Source organism: Eschrichtius robustus, chromosome 16 (genome assembly GCF_028021215.1).
Source record: "Eschrichtius robustus isolate mEscRob2 chromosome 16, mEscRob2.pri, whole genome shotgun sequence".
Classification (NCBI taxonomy): Eukaryota; Metazoa; Chordata; class Mammalia; order Artiodactyla; family Eschrichtiidae; genus Eschrichtius; species Eschrichtius robustus.
This window is the reverse complement of record NC_090839.1, coordinates 78,461,247-78,482,078: the sequence shown is the minus strand read 5'-3', so window position 1 is coordinate 78,482,078 and position 20,832 is coordinate 78,461,247. Positions and strand designations below refer to the sequence as shown.

Below are 20,832 nucleotides of genomic sequence, written 5' to 3'. Positions count from 1 at the left end.
AAACTCTTATAATAGCCTGACAATAAGAAGTTAGGAAATATAAATAGAGATCTCATTCCCAATAGTATCGAAATGTAAAAACATCTAGGTACTATTTCAATAAGAAAATTATGTCATCTACATAAAAATACTGAGATATAAAGACGGCTTAAATAGTTGGCAACACATACCAGGACACAGTATGAGAAAGTTAAATATTTTATAAATGGCAAATGTTTCAAAATTTTTAAGTTTACTATAAATGACAAAAAAATTCCAAAAGACTTTTTTGGAACTTGACAAAATTATTCCATATTTTATCAGCAATAATAAACGGGCAAGAATTTTAAAAAATACTCTAAATTAATTTATTGAACTTTAATTTTCTGCAAACTAGTTAAAACAGTGTGAACTTAGCAAAAGAAGTGGCAAATCACTTCAGAATGGATTAACCCCAAAATGAATTGCTAATACATAAAATAATTTATTATTAGAGGAAGGAGGAGAAGGGAAGAATTTTCAATAAACAATGCAGGGATAACTGGTCAGCAATCTGGTACCCCCAAATTAATTACAGGAATCTTAAACAGGAATCTTAAAGAGTTAAAGTTTTTAAAAGACTAATGAAAAAATAGAAAGGACTAAAAATTAAGTATTTATGAAACTTCTAAAGAGGTGAGGGCTATCTAAGCTCACAGGCTGCAGGAGAAATCAGAAAGGAAACCGATTTGAATAAGTACATTGAAACTTCTACCTAGTTTTTAAAAGGCCTCACTTAGAACCAAAATAGAAAGGCAAATAAGAGACTAGGCAGAATATTTTAAGTAAACAGGACGAGAGTGTTTTACCATATTTAGAAATTACACTAATAAGATTTGTAAAACTCTGGTATGCAGTACAAGGATATGAGCAGACCATTCGCAAAATGGAAATAGCTTCCTAGGAACAGACATAGAATGTCAGAGGGTTTGTGCCTTGTGAACTCTGATTTATATCACCAAATTGGCCTCACAAAAAGGTTATACCTATTTACATTCCCACCTACAGTGATCTACTTTCCCACAAACTCGTAAAAACTGCATTGTTAGTCTTTAATCTTTGCCAATCTGCAAGGCAAAAAAAGAAGCATTTCTTGTTTTAATACCCATGTCCTTAAATTAACCATCTTTATAGATATTTATTGGCCATTAGCATATTTTCTTTGAAGAATTAAACTGTTCCTGTTCTTTGCTCACTTTTCTATGACGTCTTTTTTCTTTTTATAGGTGCTCTTTTTATGTTATCTTTTAGCCTTTGGCTGTGTATGTTAAGATACTATAGTTTTAATCAAAGACTGTATCCAGGTTTCACTGACTTTCATAGCGTTAAATACATTGCCTCCAAAATGAATGTGAATGTCACACAGATAATCAGTGGCAGAGTTCCAATGTTAAATATAACAATACAAAGTATCCAAACACTAGCCTGCCCAAATAATTCCAAATGATAATCAAACCCATGGAATATAATGTAGAGTTTATGCTGCTGGAATGAGCAGAGCCAGCAGAGCAGCATTCTTAAGGAATGAATTCTAGACAACAATCTTCTATTGTATTATGTCACACCCTCTTCAGCAAAGTGAAATTATGGCTCCAATCGGAGCATGCCATTCCCCAGGCAAATAACTCAAAATTACATGCAAAACAACCTGGCTGCTCGAGTCTACTTCTACCATGCTCTATCCTCTCTCTTCCACAGAAGCAGCCAATTCCTCAACTGGTCTATTTATTCAATAAGTAACTGACCAGAAATTATGTCTCTTAACTTAGAGTAACAGCAAACTGCAATATATAAGGTGATTTCAATGATCAAAGGTTTTTGGTTTTGTTTCTGCAAACTTACAGCTTAGTTTTAGCTTTGCTGCAGCCATTTCAACCTTAGCCAGTTGCTGTGGCTGGGCTAGACATGCACATATCTATGAGATAAGAGAAATACAAAAAGCAATTGCCTGGATAGAAATGTATTTATTCTGACTTGTTAGAGGGCTCAATCAAATAAATATTTGTATTATATTCTAAGTTTTTGAGAAGTGCCTTGTATATAACAAAAAAATTAAATTAAACTGCAGAAACTTTCAAAAGCTACTAAAAACATCCCATCTGCAGAAACTTTCAAAAGCTACTAAAACCATCCCATCTGTTGTAGGTTGAATTGTGTCCCCCCAAAAGATAGGTTGGACCCCAATATTGTAAATGTGACCTGATGTGGAAATAAGGTCTTTGCAGATGTAATTAGTTAAAATGAAGTCATACTGGATTAGGGTGGGCCCTAAATTGAATGACTGGTGTCCTCATAAGAAGGCCCTGAGAGACCCAGAGACACACATAGAGGTCGTGTGGCCACAGAAGCAGAGATTGGAAGGATGAAGCTACAAGCCAAGAACTCCAAGGACTGCCAGCAATCATCTTCCCTACAGCCTTCAGAGAGCATGGCCCTGCTGACACCTTGATTTCAGACTTCTAGCCTCCAGAACTCCAAAAAAATTAATTTCTGTTGTTTTAAGAACCTAGTTTGTGGTAATTTGTTACAGGAGCCCTAGGAAACTAGTAAACCATCCAATAAGAATTGTTGTAAATTCTAGAAATAATTTAAAGAAATGAGTTTTCCACCAGTTGACAGAACTGTGGATTCACAGCATTACTTGCTCTTTACAAATAGGATGATCATATATCTCAGTTAATGAGAACAGTCCTGGCTTATGCCTGTTGTCCTGGTATAAAAGCATCCCTTTGGTTCTCAAAAGTGACCTGTTTTCGATAATAAATTACATGGTCATCTTATGTATGAACAAGCCTAGAATACACTTCTGCTTGTCTGCCTTCAAACCCCACCTATTCAAATAACGTCAAATGCCCCTTCCCCACCCTCAGAATAATTCCATCTCTCTGGTTTCTATAGTATTTTATAAATACAGCTATTATAATACTCATGTTTTATTACAATTACTTGCTTACTTGTCTACTCCATGTTCGTAGACAACACAGTGCCAGGAACAGAATGCGTACTCAATAGGTATCTTCTAAATGTATTAAATGATTTATTCAGAAGACTAACAAAGTACCTGCAGAGACAGTTTTCTTTCACTTTTGTCCCTTGTGAAAACTAAAAAAAGAAAATCTCAACTAGAACTGGTGACGGGAAGGCCTGTAAAGGGAGCTCTCACGCCCTTCCACTACACTCATCATCCTCAGCGTCAGTTACCCCAAACAGGAAGCCATCAATTACCCCAAGAGAAAAAGGTCAGTTACTGACTCCAATGGGAAAACATGTACCTTGCACTCCCAAACAGGAAGTACACTACTTTACTACGTCAGCAAGAGAAAGACTTCCTTCTTTCCCAGCAACCAGCCTAGCCAACAGAAAATGCCATAGTTCAGCCAATGCGAAGCTGGCGTCACCTGAACTTTTACTTGCTTCCAATGAACTTTCATTTTTTCCTTGCTGATGACTTGCTTTCCTGTCCCCTCTCCTCCCTATAAAAGCCTTCCATGTTGTGTAACCCCTCAGAGTATCTCTGTTTGCCAGATGAGATGCTGCCTGATTCATGAATCACTTGATAAAGCCAATTAGCTCTTCAAATTTACCCAGCTAAATTTTGGTTTTAACACCTTTATACACTCTCTGGGGCGTAGGAGGTAGGAAGAGAAACTTAAACAGCAAAATGACTAGCTTATAAAGCCGTGGTTCTCAAATTTTAGCATGCATAAGTGTCACTTGGAAGACTTGTTAAAACACACAGTATGGGGCCCCAACCCAGACTTGCTGATTCAGGAGGTCTGGGGTAGGTAAGGCCTGAGAATTTGCATTTCTAACAGGTTTCCAGGTGATGCGGCTAGGCGCTACTCTTTGAGAACCACTGCTATAACATAAGCACCACAATTACTAAAAGATTAATTTCTTCTTATAACTTCATTCCTAGCGGGAAACTCTCTTTTCTGAATACGACAGAGTAGCTTGAGGCAGACCAACACTCCTGCTGAGAATTAGGAAAGCCAGATACATTTTAAAAACCAATGTTTAAAGGCATGAGAAAGCAGCTGAAGCAACCAAGACTAGAAGGGTCTAGGTTCTGGAAAAAGAGAGGAACTGTAGAGAAACAAAATGACATTCTGCAGCCACTTTTCCCCCAAGTGCATTTGCTGATTCTGGGGCAAAAAGCCGAGAATCCAGACTTTCCTTCAGCAGAGGAACCATGAGAGCTTTTGGAAGAGGTGAAAAGCAAGACTCAAGGAGTCAAGATCCCAGTGAAAGAGGAGAGTTGAAGAACTGGGCCTAACAAAAGGCTGGCTTTCCGCTGAAGACATTTACCAAATTCTGCAGTTGCACAAAGAGGGCTTCAAAACAAAACTAAAAAATCAAGAGTAGAATTTTCAACAATCTCATTGTTCTCAGGAGACAAAGATTACAGTATAGAAGATACAAGGAGGAGGGACCCCTGTGAATTCACAAAACTATCGGTTGGAAGCCCTGGATGCCTGGCTACTTGCTAGCACTAAAGGCAAACTAGAGGGAAACACTGCCTTACCAAACCGGCAACACAACCTCAACCAACAACTCAGTCCCTAATAGGATTAGGTGATGAGCCCCTACTCTACCTGGCTAGCAAAAGGGAGGGGGGATTTCCTCTGAAAAAGAACAGCATCATCTGGAGCTTCATTTTATTCATAACACTCAGCATTCATATAACTGAAAACCAAAAGGAAAAAATAGAAACAGATGCTCAGATAATCCAGACATTGAAGTTAACAGAAAGACTTTTAAATAATGATGGCTATTTAAATTTCCTATTTTAAAAAACAGGGGAAGTAAGAGGAAACACCATATAAAAAGAAAAACTGCAACTGAGAATTGGAATCTATAAGAATCAAACTGAAATTCTAGATCTGAAAAGTATATTAACTAAAAGAATTCAAAGGGTAGACTTAAGAGCAGGTCAGACACAGTAGAAGAGAGGATTAGTAACTAGAACCCAAGTCAATAAAATATATCCATACTGAAGCAGAGATAAAAACTAACAGAGGGCTTCCCTGGTGGCGCAGTGGTTAAGAATCCGCCTGCCAATGCAAGGGACGCGGGTTCTGGCCCTGGTCCGGGAAGATCCCACATGCCGCGGAGCGGCTAAGCCCGTGCGCCACAACTACTGAGCCTGCGCTCTAGAGACTGTGAGCCACAACTACTGAGCCCGAGTGCCACAACTACTGAAGCCTGCATGCCTAGAGCCCGTGCTCTACAACAAGAGAAGCCACCGGAATGAGAAGCCCACGCACTGCAATGAAGTCCCAACGCAGCCAAAAATAAATAAATAAATAAATAAATAAAAATTAAAAAAAAAAAAAAACTAACAGAAAATACAAGGGCAGGTGGGAATGTAAAAGGGAATGAGGAACACTGTGAAAAAGTCTACCAGGTGTGTAACTGGAGTCCCAAAAGGAGAGAAGAGAGTAATTAGGTCAGAAGTAATATTAAGAGAAAAGAATGAAATTTTCCAAATTGATGAAGACAACCCATAAATTTAAGAAACTCTGTGAACCCCAAGCAGAACAAAGACAAAGAAAGCCACACAAAAACATAGCATAATTAAACTGATCATCAAAAACAAAGAAACTCTTAAAAGTGACCAGTGGAAAAAAGACACATTACTTTCTCAAGAGCAACAATAAAACTAACAGCTAAATTCTCAAAAGAAATAATAAAAGACAAAAGACAATGGAGAGACTTCCCTGGTGGCACAGTGGTTAAGAATCCACTTGCCAATGCAGGGGACACGGGTTCAAGCCCTGGTCCGGGAAGATCCCACATGCCGCGGAGCAACTAAGCCTGTGCACCACAACTACTGAGCCTGCGCGCTCTAGAGCCTGTGAGCCACAACTACTGAGCCCATGTGCCACAACTACTGAAGCCCGTGCGCCTAGAGCCTGTGCTCCACAACAAAAGAAGCCACAGGAGTGAGAAACCTGTGCACTGCAACGAAGAGTAACCCCCGCTCGCCACAACTAGAGAAAGCTCACACGCGGCAACAAAGACCCAACGCAACCAAGATAAATAAATAAATTAATTAATTAAAAAAAAAAAAGACAATGGAATGACACCTTAAAAGTGCTGAAAGAAAATAAATTCCCACCTAGAATGCGGTGCTCAGTGATTATTTCCTTTAAAAATGAAGGCAAAATAAAGATATTTTTCAGACAAACAAAAAATGAAAGAATTCATTATTGGCAGGCTTGCATTAGAAGAAATACCAGAGGAAACTCTTCAGATGGAAAGGAAAATTATCCTATCCCAAACAGAAACAAAAATACAGGAAGGGATAAAGAGCAATGGAAAGAGTAAATATGTAAGGAAATATACATGAATATTGATTATTAAAAAACAATAATTTCTTATGGGTCTTCAAATATATGTCGAATTAAAATGGATAAAACAGAGTAACACAAAAAGACAGGAAAAAGACAAATGGAGTTAGTATCTAAAGTTCTAGGGCAGTGGTTAAGACTCTGCGCTTCCAATGCAGGGGGCCTGGGTTCAATCACTGGTGGGGGAACTAAGATCCCACATGCCTCCTGGCGTGGCCAAAAGATAAAATTAAAAAAATAAATAAAGTTCTAGCATTATTGGAGAAGTGATAAAAGTTATAATTTGGGGCTTCCCTGGTGGTGCAGTGGTTAAGAATCCGCCTGCCAATCAATGCAGGGGACACGGGTTCGAGCCCTGGCCTGGGAAGATCCCACATGCAGCAGAGCAACTGAGCCGGTGTGCCACAGCTACTGAACCTGCACTCTAGAGCCCGTGAGCCACAACTACTGAGCCCGCGTGCTGCAACTACTGAAGCCCACATGCCTAGAGCCTGTGCTCCACAACAAAGAGAAGACACTGCAATGAGAAGCCTGCGCACCGCAGGGAAGAGCAGCCCCTGCTCACTGCAACTAGATAAAGCCCCTGCACCAGCAACGAAGACCCAGTGCAGCCAAAAAAAAAAAAAAAAAAGTTATAATTTGTATTAGACTATAATAAGTCAAGGGTGTATGCTATAATCTCTAGTGTAACCACAAAAGAATAATAAAAGAATGTATAACTAAGAAGTTACTAGAGAGGAAAAATTAAATAATAATTGAATAATAAATAATCCAAAAAGAGATTAAAAAAAGGAAAAAGGAACAAAACAAGTGAGTCGAAAAGATGGTAGATATAATACCAAATATAGTGACAATTACATTAAATGGACTAATGATTCTAATTTAAAGACTAAAATTGTCAGACTAAAGAAAAAAAAACTAAATCTAACTTCATGGTGCTTTCAAGGACAAAGAAAAGTTGGAAAGTATAAGGATGGAAAAAGATATATATAGCATGCAACATTTATCAAGAGGAAGCAAGTAGAGCTATACTGGTATCACACAAAGTAGACTTTAAGGCAAAAAGCACTACTAATGATTTAAGGATAACAGTGTTAATCCACCAAGAAAATTCTAATGTGAGCCAACTGGTTAGAAATTAGTCATCACTGGGAGCTAAGAAGAATACACTGGCTGAAACCAATTCTGATTAGGAAATCTATGGCAGCTCAAAGAAGGGTAGAACTACACAGTAACATAGAGCTTAAACACCGGACTTCTTTGCAATACAATAAAACTCACATATGTACCTTGTGGTGAGTTCTGAAATGCTTACACAAAATATTAGAACTTTAAAATCAAGAAATAACAGGTAGACAGATTTAGACAACAAAAACATACACATTAATAAAGATCAGAAGATATTCTGGGGTGATGTAGTGTTTACTAGACTGGGTAGTTTGGTAAAGCCACTAAAATTCATAACTATAAAAACTAGACTTCCTGAAATTAAACCCTCAGAAAAAGAAAAAAAATTTTAAAGTATTTTTCAGTACTCAGATTGTTCTCCTCCAAACACAGCTGAAGCGTTCACTGAAGACTGAAATTGAAATCTTTGTATTGCTTTTACCTAAATGGCAGACTGACCATTATAACCATTATTGGTGGTGTTTGGAGCTGGAATTGATTGGACTAAAATCTAACCTCCTGGTCAGTTTTTCTGTCAGAATCTAAGAACTTTAAACTTCAAAACAACCTCAACTTATTTCTCAAGCATTATTTTGTAAGAAATAAGCTGAGATTATATATATATATTTATATGGGGGGGCAGTTATTAGACCAACATACTGAAAAGGCAAAAATTCTTCTTTAGGGAAATAGGCTACAACCTCTTATGGGTAACAACAACAAGAAAATCTGCCTGCAATTTGTTCTCAAATATGTGCAAGAATAAAAGTAGGCTCTTGAAAAGAACTTATTTACAAAACAGAAACAGTCACAGATGTAGAAAACAAACTTATGGTTACCGGGGGAGGGATAAATTGGGGGATTGGGACTGACATATACACACTACTATATATAAAATAGATAACTAATAAGGACCTACTGTATAGCACAGGGAACTCTACTCAATACTCTGTCATGGGCTCTATGGGAAAAGAATCTGAAAAAGAGTGGATATATGTATATGTATAACTGATTCACTTTGCTGTACACCTGAAACTAACATAACATTGTAAATCAACAATACGTCAATAAAAAATAAAATAAAATAAAATGAAAGTAGGCTCTTGGGAGAAAGCAGTGTCTACTTCATACAGTTGATATTCAAAGGACTTAATTTCAATTTTGTCTCTCATCAGCCACTCTATTTCCTGGGGCAGGTAACATCACATGATGCTTTGTAAAGGTATCAGCAGCTAGCATGTCATATGAAAATACTTTGCCATCTGATTATTCCTTGTAAATGATATTTAAGATGTGTCCATTCATAACTATACAACATTTGAGACCACAAATGAAATCTACACACTTATCACACTACAACCCCAACTGCAAAGGCTAATTAATCTACACAAATACATAATCCAATTTGCTAAGTAAAAGCCAAGCATACTACTTCCTGAGACACTAATTATAATGGATTTTAGACATTCTGTTTCATCGGCCTATTTTTTGTTTGTTTGTTTTCACATTTTTTAATTTGTATCCTTCTTATAATATCCTATTCAAAACTCAGGTCACTAGCCTAACTAATTTTTCAGGAACCTATTTAACAATGACAAAAGCTCTGTGGAAATGCAATTAAGGAAACACTATGTTACATAACTATATTTAGGCAAGGACAGTTCCACCCACTGTTTACTAATTAAGGATGAATAAGGATGTTTTCTACTCTTTAGTTTTGTAGGCTAGGTCACAATTTACAATATACTGTAGGAACTATATTACAATACTTCAAAATAAAATAATCTGGAATAACCTGGAATAGTCTCATATGAAAACTCACAATAAATAATGGTTTATTTATCTGTACAACTCTAATGCAGTACAATTCCTAATAAAACATGGAATAAGATTTAAGAACATATACACCTAGCGATGTCACTACAGAAGTATAACCTAAATTCATCCCAAATCAGAGCAGTGAGATCACCAGCTAAAGTTTTACTCGAAAATATAAATATAGACCTCTCTTTCCAGAATGGCACACTATCTTTATAACTATATCATTGTGGTCTTCCTGATCTGATGAGACAAATTTGTAACAAATAGAAAGAAAAAATATATGCATTTCAGATGCAAACAAACACATAAAATAATACTCCCTCTTTTCTAACCCTGATAGATGCCTAGAAGATGTATGGTTCCCCAGCTTTATAAACTATGGCCAAATGCCCTGAACTTGTAGCTCTCAGCTCATCTTCTGGATGGAAGATTCAGAACTGTTCAAGGCCCTTCTGCAGTGGTGGGTTCTAATACTGGCCAGTGGGCTTACCTCTATTAATTGTATGGTCTAGCCCCATCTGTGGGCCCAGTCTAGTCCACCTCAAGCAGTATAAAGTCATATGTGCAGACCACTGAGTCTGTCAGACTACCTGAGTTCAAATCTCCAGCACCTCTTGTATGACCTGGAACAAGTTACTGCTGTGAACCATATTTCCTTATATTTTTCTTTTAAGAAAGGGAATAAACAAAGATGACAACATTGAGATAATGCATGTAAAGAGCTTCTTATTAGCACATGCCTGGCCCATGCTAGCACTTGATAAGTTCTACCTAATTACTTAAAAGGTCAACTTCTTATTTAGCTTGAGCAAAATACAGATACATTAATTTACTGGACACTACACCTAAGATGAGTGGATCTGTTCCCTTCTTAAAAATAAATTACAGGGCTTCCCTGGTGGCGCAGTGGTTAAGAATCTGCCTGCCAATGCAAGGGACACAGGTTTGAGCCCTGGCCAGGGAAGATCTCACATGCCGCAGAGCAACTAAGCCCGTGCGCCACAACTACTGAGCCTGAGCTCTAAAGCCCACAAGCCACAACTACTGAGCCCATGTGCCACAACAACTGAAGCCTGTGTGCCTAGAGCCCGTGCTCCGCAACAAGAGAAGCCACCGCAATGAAGAGCAGCCCCCACTCACCGCAACTAGAGAAAGCCCGCGCACAGCAACAAAGACCCAACACAGCCAAAAAGAAATAAATAAAATAATTAATATTAATTAATTAATTAATTAATTAATTACATGCCTGGACTTTTGAAGCCAATGCTCTCTGTGCTCGAGCTAACACCCCAAACCTACTTCCAGAAATGAATCTTGGTATTCACTGATATTCCTTCAGCCCATCTGAGTGTGGAGGTGAAGTGACTTTTACTTAAATATTTGTCAGTCTCCTCCATTTTCATACCCCCCACGATAAAGCATGCCTGCTAAAAATACGGCTCTGTGATTAACCAACAACACAAAAAATGTATGTACTTAAGGAACTTGCTGGGAAGCACAAACACAAACACCACTGCTGATAAATTAATAACAAAAGCTCCACTGAGAAACAAAACATTTATGAAAGGTAACTTGAAAAATGTGTAATCCCCATCTACTTATCTAGATAATGTAAAACAGATCCTTAAATTAAATCAGTCTACAGAGCTAAGTGCTTAGTCCACATTATTTTGCCAACACCAGAACTGTTTTTATTGAATTATGTTTTGATCTTATGTCATCACCCTACACAATGAGGCAATGAGGAATTTTACTAAAAAACAAAGTAAAACACAACACAGCCCTCTGAAATGCATGCTGTATTTATACTTAAGGATGTAGTTGAGGAGTTTCTCAATACAAGGCATCTTTGGGAATCCAAAGGAGAAACTGGTCTTTTATCTTATGGTCACTGAACCATGTAACTGATTACATTTCTTTCTGAACTGGCTACTAAAAAGCAGAGTCAAATTTGTGGCCCTCTAACAAATACTTAAGACTTCAGTCCAGTTACTTTGTGTACAGATCTCATTTCTGTTTCCATCTTAATTTTTCTCTCACAGTCCTAAATCCATCACCCCTTTATTTCTGTCTGTTACCAAAAGCATGTTGTTTGTATCTTTGTAAGTCCTTATGTATCCTTTCTGGAGCAAGAGGTGATATAAGTAAATGGTATGCTCCACTTAAAAAACAGTATAGCAGGGCTTCCCTGGTGGCGCAGTGGTTGAGAATCTGCCTGCCAATGCAGGGGACACGGGTTCGAGCCCTGGTCTGGGAAGATCCCACATGCCGCGGAGCAACTGGGCCCGTGAGCCACAACTACTGAGCCTGCGCGTCTGGAGCCTGTGCTCCGCAACGGGAGAGGCCGCGACAGTGAGAGGCCCGCGCACCGCGATGAAGAGTAGCCCCCGCTCTCCGCAACTGGAGAAAGCCCTCGCACAGAAACGAAGACCCAACACAGCCAAAAATAAATAAATTAATTAATTAATTTAAAAAAAAAAAAAACAGTATAGCACAATAAGAAGACATTTTCTTCCATTAATAAACATGTTATGAGTTCAATTTCTAGAGGCATTATCTTTCTTTTGCTCCAAAAGAAAAAAAGAAAGTGTTGTAGCAAACATTATATTTAAAATTAGGAAATTCTAACAACAGAGGAACTACCAAAATAAAACACTTTCATTATGTATTTTTAACTGTGGAGCACACAGAACCTTGTAAATATATCCCATATAAAAATCCCCCAAAAGTCATTTTTATTTTTAAAATACAGACGAAATCACCACAAATGCAGTTGCATTTGAGTATTTATTCTGAATGAGAACTGAATAGGCTAGCTTCAAAAACGATTTATAAAATTTGTGTACAGCTCCTCCTGAGTTGCCCTGTGCCTAGCACACGGGATGCTGCCAACCATCCCTGACTGGGAGACAGCACAGAATTTAAAGCCCCAAATGCTCTTGCTACATATTCCTGCTTCAGGGATTTCAGTAATCTTATTGCTGTCGTCTGAGCAAAACAAAAGGCTTAATATTCTCTTAGTGGGTAAAATTTTACCCTATCATGAACTCATACTTAGCATTCTGATCATAACTTCTAACTTTTAACTACAAATTAATCTAATTAATTGATTATAATTATAGTCCTTCACCCTCCTAGTGGCCACAAACAAGTGAGCTATGCTACCAGAGACTTGAAAAACTGTTTTACTACACAATAAAAATTACACTGCCTACCCCACCAACAGTAACTTCATCAGCAACAGGAATCTCCCAGGGTAACTTGAAAGCAGCACCATAAAGTATAGCCTTTTCTTAAAGCATTTTAGGAGCTTTATCCAAATAACAAACAGATAAAATAAGAGCCACATAATATTATGTGGGATAAAGATGAGTCAATTGTTGTTTCTCCTAAGTGTTTATTCAACAAACAATAGTCTAGATTATTTCAAGGCCTTTCAGTCACGTGAAACAACATACATTATGTTCCTACAATGCTTTATGACAGAAATGAACATTTAATATGACTTTCAAAATGTTTGGCCTCTATTGTGAAACTTTTTTTTTAGGGTGACAACTTTATTGCTGGGTTAAGAAGCCACTTAATAGCATTTCCATTCTAAGTCACAGAATAGACAGGTATGTTATGTTAAACAGGTATCGCCTATATTTTAGGGATGGGTCATCTCTGCTAGAGATGTTTACTTTGCAACCAATATAAACACATGTGCCAAAAATTAAACTCACATTGCCAAGATAGAAATTCTCTGTCTCTAGCCAAAGATTGAGAAGAGTAAATGAAACAAGACCTTAGTTCTTCTATACATAGATATTAAAAGAAGTACCGGTCAAGTCTTTTTTCTCACTGAAAACCAACATCAGAAATCAATGATTTCGGGGCTTCCCTGGTGGCGCAGTGGTTGAGGGTCTGCCTGCCAATGCAGGGGACACAGGTTCGAGCCCTGGTCTGGGAGGATCCCACATGCCACGGAGCAACTAGGCCCGTGAGCCACAACTACTGAGCCTGCGCGTCTGGAGCCTGTGCTCCGCAACAAGAGAGGCCGCGACAGTGAGAGGCCCGCACACCGCGATGAAGAGTGGCCCCCGCTTGCCGCAACTGGAGAAAGCCCTCGCACAGAAACGAAGACCCAACACAGCCAAAAATAAAAATAAATAAATAAAAGAGTTCCTCTAAAAAAAAAAAAAAAAAAAAAGAAATCAATGATTTCTCATCAAGTCCTCATGAACACTCATGAATGCCTGACTTGGATTGAGATGCAAAGAGATAAAAGCAGAATTCCTGTTTATAGAAGTTTACAAATAAGCAGGGTCACACACTCATACAAACAATTAGTAAATGAATATAAAATTCAATTCAAACATTTAACAAGCAGAAACGATTAAAATACAAGCTAGCACATAATCAAGCACTATACGGGGCACAATCCTCATCAGCCACATAGCAGAGCAGCCCGTGTGTAAAGCAAGCAAATAACATAAAATTCCATGTTAACCAGGCAAATAACCCTCCTTAAAACCCTTCCCTGGTTCTGTCACCATCAGAGAAAAGCCCAAGAATCTCCTGCATCTCTGCCCCTATCTGCCACCCGCCTCTGCCTGCATTTTTTCACTTTTCAAAAACCACCTCCTGGGAGTTAGTGGCCTCTTCTCCTTTACTTGCCCCACGCCCACATTTCCACTACCTCTAAAATTCTCACCCCACCTTGTTAGGCTGAATGTTACTCATTATTCAAGACACTTCCATAAATATTTCCTGGTAACTTCCTCCACCCTCCACGCCCTGCAGTCCCTCAAGACACCTGGGGTGTCCCCACTCTGTGCTCTGCTGCTCACCACACATGGCGAGTATCCTCGCTGTCCCTCTCTCGTAAAGTGGCTAACTTCTAGAGAGAAGAAAATGATTGCTTGGAAGGTCAATAAAAATTCAAATCCTTGAACACCTTAATCTTCCACCTAAGAACCAGTAACTCTTAAATTAACGTTATTTATCATTAAAGGGCTTAAGTAAAATCAAATCTCCTTGCAACTCCGGCAAGCTTTCTTGGTACAAATATTTTAATTAGTAACCTTGATAGATTTTGAGGGGTTTGTTTTGCAGTTTTAGATTTACTGAAAAAAAAGGTACAACTATTTTTTAAACTCAAACAAAACTCTTCAGATCCAAAAAAAAACAAAAACAAACTACTCCCCAGGTGATGCTGTGAACTCATCCTGACAAATTTTCACATCTAATCTCTTGGCAAGGCGAGTCCCGGCGCCCAATGACACATTTCCCAACCACAGGGCTTGGTCACCAGCGCTGAGACACCACCAGCAGGCTCTGACCTATTCTCTGAAGCGCCTGAGTCCTTCCACCCTGTCGACTAAACTTCCGTGATGGGTATCACCTCTGCTCTCCTCCGAGACGGTTCGGAAGCCGGGACTTCTGCTCCTAAGCCCAGGCCCACAACTTCGCCCTCAACCACGGGGCGAAAGTTAGGACCAGTCTTCCAGTCCCCGCGCTGCGAAAGACAGCATCCTCCCAGCTCCAGGACCTTTCCCTCCCCGAGACCGACGCGGGTCCCTGAGGTCCCGGCGCCCCTGCCCAGGCCGGGCTGCGGCAGGTCCCCGAGGGGCCCGGGGCACGACCCGCCCGGTCACCACCACAGGTGTCCCTCGGCACTCCGCCGACTGGACAGTCAGGAGGGAGCCGGCTGGAGCGCAGCCATCCCGCGAGAGGTGGACGGGTGGCAGGCGGCGGCCAGGAAACGATACGCGCCTGCCCGTCGGAGCTGGGCCGGGCCTCGGAGAACTTGGCGACGAGCGCCCGAAACGGGCAGGCCGAGCACGCAGAGGATGAGGGGGGCCGGCGACGGCCTGGGACCGGCCAGGGCCGCGCCGCCGGGCCCCGGGCTCAGCCGGAGGGCGGCAGGAGGCACCGGTGCGAGACGGCCCCAGCCGGGTGTACAGCCCGGACCAATGACCCAGTAACCCCCACCGGCACGGCGCCGCCGCCCCACTGCCCTGACGCCGCCCTGGGCCCCCGTCCGTCCGCCCCGTACCTTACCTGCTGCTCCACCGACGTCCGAACTGCCGCTCCCCCCACGTCGCTCCAGTAGGTCCGGGTGCCAGTCACAACCCGCCCTCACGCCGGCCCTCCCTCTCGCAGCCCCGCCCCCGGCGCCGCGCGCGCACGCCACGCACGCATGGACGTCACTTCCGGGGCCTCTGCGCGCCGCCGGGAGGATGCGGGTGCTAGTCGGAGTCCGCCCTGGGTGGTGCGGGGGGCGAGGCTGGCGTGGATGACGGCACCGACAAAGCCGTAGTGCGAAGGGAAGGAGGCGGCCTCGACGCTGGTCCCGGGGCGCTGACCTGGAGCGTTCGGGAGCCGGCGGAGAAGCGGGTGTTTCCTTGTCTTTTCCTCAACCCCTGCTACCGGGATCCCACTAGGAGTAGCCTGAGGGTGACACTGCCCATTCTTAGCTTGGAATGGGAGGCGGTGGCAAAGGCTGCGGCAGAGCGGTGTTTGGGCCAGTGGACGGTTCCAGCCCGTAGGGAATGAGGCTGCCTGCGAAACTAATGAATTCCATCGCTTCACGCGGATTTTAGAAGTTCTTGAGTTAGAGGACTTAAAGAGATTTGTTGATCTATTAGCCGGTTTTACAGCTGAGCATAACTGAGTTCCAGAAGTTAAATACGTTAGCCAGTGTCACACAGTATTAATGGTCTAGTTATAAATGGAATCCAATTCTCCGTGATTCCCATTTCAGGAATGTTGGAGACAGCAGCTGCTTCTGTATTCTGGATGCCATCTATGGCACAAAGCGCAGCCACGACTGGAAAATAAATAAAAAAGAGACAGAAAAGAAAATACTATAGTACAGCGTCTGGGAGGGAGCCCTGGGTTGGAATCCCAGGTTTGCTAAATGCTGCCTCTGTGATCTTGGACAGCTTGCCTAATATCTCAGTCTTTGCTCGTTATTTGCAAAATGGAGATTGATTTGTTCCTCAAATTATTCCTAAACGCTGGAAGGTAGCAGAATATGCCACCCCAAAATATGCCTCTTTGACATAAGGCTTATTCTGAGAAAGTAAACACAGAGAAGCCCTGAAAATAAACTAGAAGTTAACCTTTTGTAAGGGAAACGTACATTTATGAAGGAAATCGCTATTTGTAAAAAGTGTCTCCCCCTCTGTACCTGGAAGAAAAGGACAACTCTAATAAATCACTAGAGACTCATCAGTGGAGAAGACACTGACTTAAATCTGTATAACAAACTTCTTGTTTATTTTTCTTTCCCTGGTCACCTCCATAACTGGTCTCCACCCTCCCCCCACCCCACCCCCCCCAACAGACACCGTTCCTTGTTTGTCTTTACCGGAAAATGGTATTTAAGTTGGCATTCTAAGCCTTTTCCCTGGGTATCTCCTATGTATATGTGAGGTATACATGTTAACAAATCTCTATTTGTTTTCCTCTTTGTTATTCTTTTATTATAAGGGTTTCAGCCAAGAACTCAGAAGAGCAGAGGGAAAATTATTTTCCCTCCCCTACAGTATCTAATGTACGCTAGGCTGAGGATACCAGACTATTAAAAAAAAAAAAAAAAAAGTACCTAAGCTGAGAAGCTTACATTCTAGGGAAGAGGTGGAGGAGCCACTAAACAATAAATTATGTACAATAGTACATAGGATAGTGACCATTGCTATGGAAAAGAATAATGCAAGGGAGAGGGATAGCCAGTGCAGCCAAGAAGTTTGATGTTTTAGGGTGGACAGGAAAGCCCTGGCTGAGAAGACGACCAGAGCAAAGGGTTAGGGAGCTAGCTATACTACAATACTATGCAAGTATTTGGGCAAGAGTGTTCTAGGCACAGGGAACAGCCAGTGCAAAGGCCCTCCTGATGCCAACTTGTGTAGCTGTAGCAGTGAATTGAGGGGAGAAAGGAGAAGAGATCAAAAGGTAATGGGCAAAGCAACTAAGGGGCAAACCCCAAAGTCAAAGTGGGAGGGGACCAGCAAAAGTGAGGACAAAGTCTGACTCATTGGGGCCATTAATGCAACAAACTACCACAAAACTACCACACTTCCCTCTGGGAGAAGGGGTGGCAGTGGAGGCTATTGGAAAGGGGCACCAAAGGTACAGTCAACTGAGGAGGCAATGTTTTAGTTCTTGAGCTGGGTGATAGGTATATGGCTACTCACTGTATTATCCTTTATTTCAATTTATGTGTTGTTTTGCATATTAACTTATAAAAATCAGTCCCATTGGAAAAAGTGAAGATAAAAGAGGGCTAAGAGTAAATCCTGGAGTGGGTCAAAAGAAAAAGAGCCATCAAAGAGAGAGAAAAAAAAGAGGAAAACTAAAAAAGAGGACTAATGTGGAGGCTAAGGAGAGAGAGAAAGCCAAGGTATTGATGAGATGAGTCAAATTCTGCAGAAAAGTTAGGTAAGATGAATCTACCAGAGAGAAATGAAAACATACTAATAGAAGTGCTTAAACTACACATCCTTGTCTTGTTCCCAATCTTACTGAAAAAAACTTTCAGTCTTTCACCATGATATGATGTTACCAGTGGGTTTTTCATACATGGCCTTTATCATGTTGAGGAAGTTCCCTGCTATTCCTGGTTTACTGGGTGTTTTTATCATCAAAGGGTATTAATTTTTTAACTTTATTTTTAATTGTAAAATATACATAATATAAAATTTACATGCAAAGGAGTGAAATTGGACCCTTACCGAACACCGTGTAAAAAAATTAACTCAAAATGGATGAAAGACCTAAATGTAAGAGATAAAATTTAGAAGGAAGCACAGGAGAGAAAAGCTTCATAACACTGGATTTGGCAATAATTTCTTAGATATGACACCAAAGGCACAGGTAATAAAAGAAAAAAATAGACATATTGGACTTACCAAGATTAAAAACTTTTGTGCATCCAAGGCAACAATCAACAGAGTATAAAGGCAACTCACAGAATAGGAAAAAATATTTGCAGATCACCTATCTGTGATAAGGGACTGTTATCCAGAATATATAGAGAACTCCTAAAATTCAACAACAAACCAATTTACATGAGATGTCTTTCCATTTATTTACATCTTCTTTCATTTTTTTCAGCAATGGTTTTGCTGTTTTCAGTGTACAAGTCTTTCACCTCCTTAATTAATTCCTAAGTATTTTATTCCTTTTGATGTTATTGTAGGTGGAACTCTTTTCCTAATTTCCTCTTTGGATTGTTCATTATTAGAAATGCAACTGATTTCTGTGTTGATTCTGTACTACTACATTGCTCAATTCGTCTATTGGTTCTAACAGGTTTGTGTGTGTGTGTGTGTAATCCTTAGGGTTTTCTACATATAAGATCATATCAGCTTCAAACAGATAATTTTACTCCTTCCTTTCCAGTTTGGATGGCTTTTCCTTTTCTCGCCTAGTTGCTCTAACTAGAACTTCCAATACTATATTGAATAGAATTGGCAAAAACAGTCATCCTTGTCTTGTTTCTTATTTCAGCAGATAAGCTTTTAATCTTTCACTGCTGAGTACAGTGTTAGCTATGGGTTTTTTATATGTGGCTTTCTGATATCTATATTCCTAGTTTTTTGGAGTGTTTTTATCATGAAAGTGTATTAAATTGTATCACAAGCTTTTTCTGTATCAATTGAGAAGATCGGGTAGTTTTTTCAATATAGTGAATAACATTTGATCAATTTTCATATGTTGAACCATCCTTGTATATTCCGGGAATATATCCCACTTGGTCACAGCATGTAACCTTTTTAATATGCTGCTGAATTCTTCGTTAGTACTTTGTTGAGGAATTTTTTTTTTTTTTTGGCAGTTCTGTAACTTTATTGAACAAGCACAGTTAGTTCTCATCCACATTAACTGTCTGTAGATTTTTGAAAGTGGTGACAGATACATAGGTAACAAACGTATAGAGCTTGTTTGGTGAATCTTCATCCTCATTACGTTTTCTGGACAACCGCACACAGATATGGTATGGGACATTCCTTATTCCTTTGGCCCAGACAGCTTTGTTGATCCTGGTGTCAAGGCATACATCTGGAGTTCCCATCTCCTTCATGGCAAATTTCCGGATTTCTTTGAGTGCCCGAGGGGCACGCTTCTTGAAACCCACTCCATGGATGCGCTTGTGAATGCTGTTGGTGTATTCTCTGGTCACCACCTCGTTGATGGCGGACCGGCCCTCCTTCTTCTCACTGCCCTTCTTTGCTGGAGCCATCCTGCCCGTCCCGGGTTGGAAAGGGAGGATTTTTATATTAATGTTCTTAAGGAGTATTGATCTGTAGTTTCCTTGTAGTGTCTTTATCTGGCTCAGTATTAGGGCAATGCTGGCCTCACTGAATAAGTTAGACAGCATTCTCTCCACTTTCAATTTCTTTCTGAAGAATTTGAGAAGGATTGTTATTAGTTCTTTAAACATTTGGTAGAATTCACCAGCAAAGCCATAAAGTCCAGGGCTTTTACTTGTTGGGAAACTTCTGACTACAGATTCAATCTCCTTGCTAGTTATAAGTATATTCAGATTTTCTATTCCTTTGTGATTCAGACTTGGTAGGATTTATGTTTCTAGGAATTAGTTCATTACATTTAGTTATTCAATTTGTTGGTGCGCATATATTCATAGAATTCTCATAATCCTTTTCATTTATGTAAAGTCAGTAGTAATGTCCCCTCTTTTATTTCTGATTTTAGCAATTTGTTTTCTCTTTTTCTTAGTCAATCTAGCTAAAGACTTGTCAATTTTGATGATCTTTAAAAAAACCAAGTTTTGGTTTTGTTGATTTTCTATATTCTCTTGTTTTCCTATTCTCCATTCCATTTATCTCTACTCTATCTTTACTTTCCACCTTCTGCTAGCTTTGGTTCAATTTGCTCCTCATTTTTCTAGTTCCTTTAAGGTGTACAGTTACGTTATTGATTTGAGATCTTTCTTCTTTTTTAATGTAGATGTTTACAGCTACAAATTTCCTTCTGAGCACTGCTTTCATGTCATTCCATAGGTTTTGTAAGTTGTGTTTTCATTTTCATTTGTCTCAAAGTATTTTTTAATTTCCCTTGTAATTTCTTCTTTGACCATTGGTTAAGAGCATGTTTTTTAATTTCTACATTTTTGTGAGTTTCCCTCTGTTACTGATTCTAGTTTCATTCCATTGTGATTAGAAAAGATACTTTGTATGATTTCAACCTTTCAAAATTTACTAAGGCTTTTCTTTTTGGCCAACATATGTTCTATTCTGGACAATGTTCTATGTGTATCCACTATTGGGTGAAGTAGTCTATATATGTCTGTTAGGTCTCATTGGATTATAGTGTCATTCAAGTACTCTCTTTCCTTACTGATCTCGTCTCTGGTTGTCCTATCCATTATTGAAAGCGGGATAGTGAAGTCTCCAACTCTTATTGTAAAACTGTTGATTTCTCGGGCTTCCCTGGTGGCGCAGTGGTTGAGAATCTGCCTGCC

The 20,832-nt window shown here is 40.0% G+C and overlaps 2 protein-coding genes across 4 annotated transcripts in view; both read right to left on the bottom strand.

The window, feature by feature from the left end:
* Nucleotides 1-15,488, bottom strand: part of RABGEF1 (RAB guanine nucleotide exchange factor 1) — a 63,841-nt gene extending 48,353 nt beyond the window's left edge. For all 3 annotated transcript variants that reach the window (XM_068565681.1, XM_068565682.1, XM_068565683.1), the window contains exon 1: nt 15,405-15,488. The gene's annotated coding sequence lies outside the window, so the exon portion shown is untranslated. The remainder of the gene's footprint in view (nt 1-15,404) is intronic.
* A 3,724-nt stretch (nt 15,489-19,212) lies between these two features.
* Nucleotides 19,213-19,590, bottom strand: LOC137749825 (large ribosomal subunit protein eL31-like). Its single transcript, XM_068524082.1, has one exon. The coding sequence runs from the start codon at nt 19,588-19,590 to the stop codon at nt 19,213-19,215; it is 378 nt and encodes a 125-aa protein (XP_068380183.1).
* Between the last annotated feature and the right edge of the window lie 1,242 nt (nt 19,591-20,832).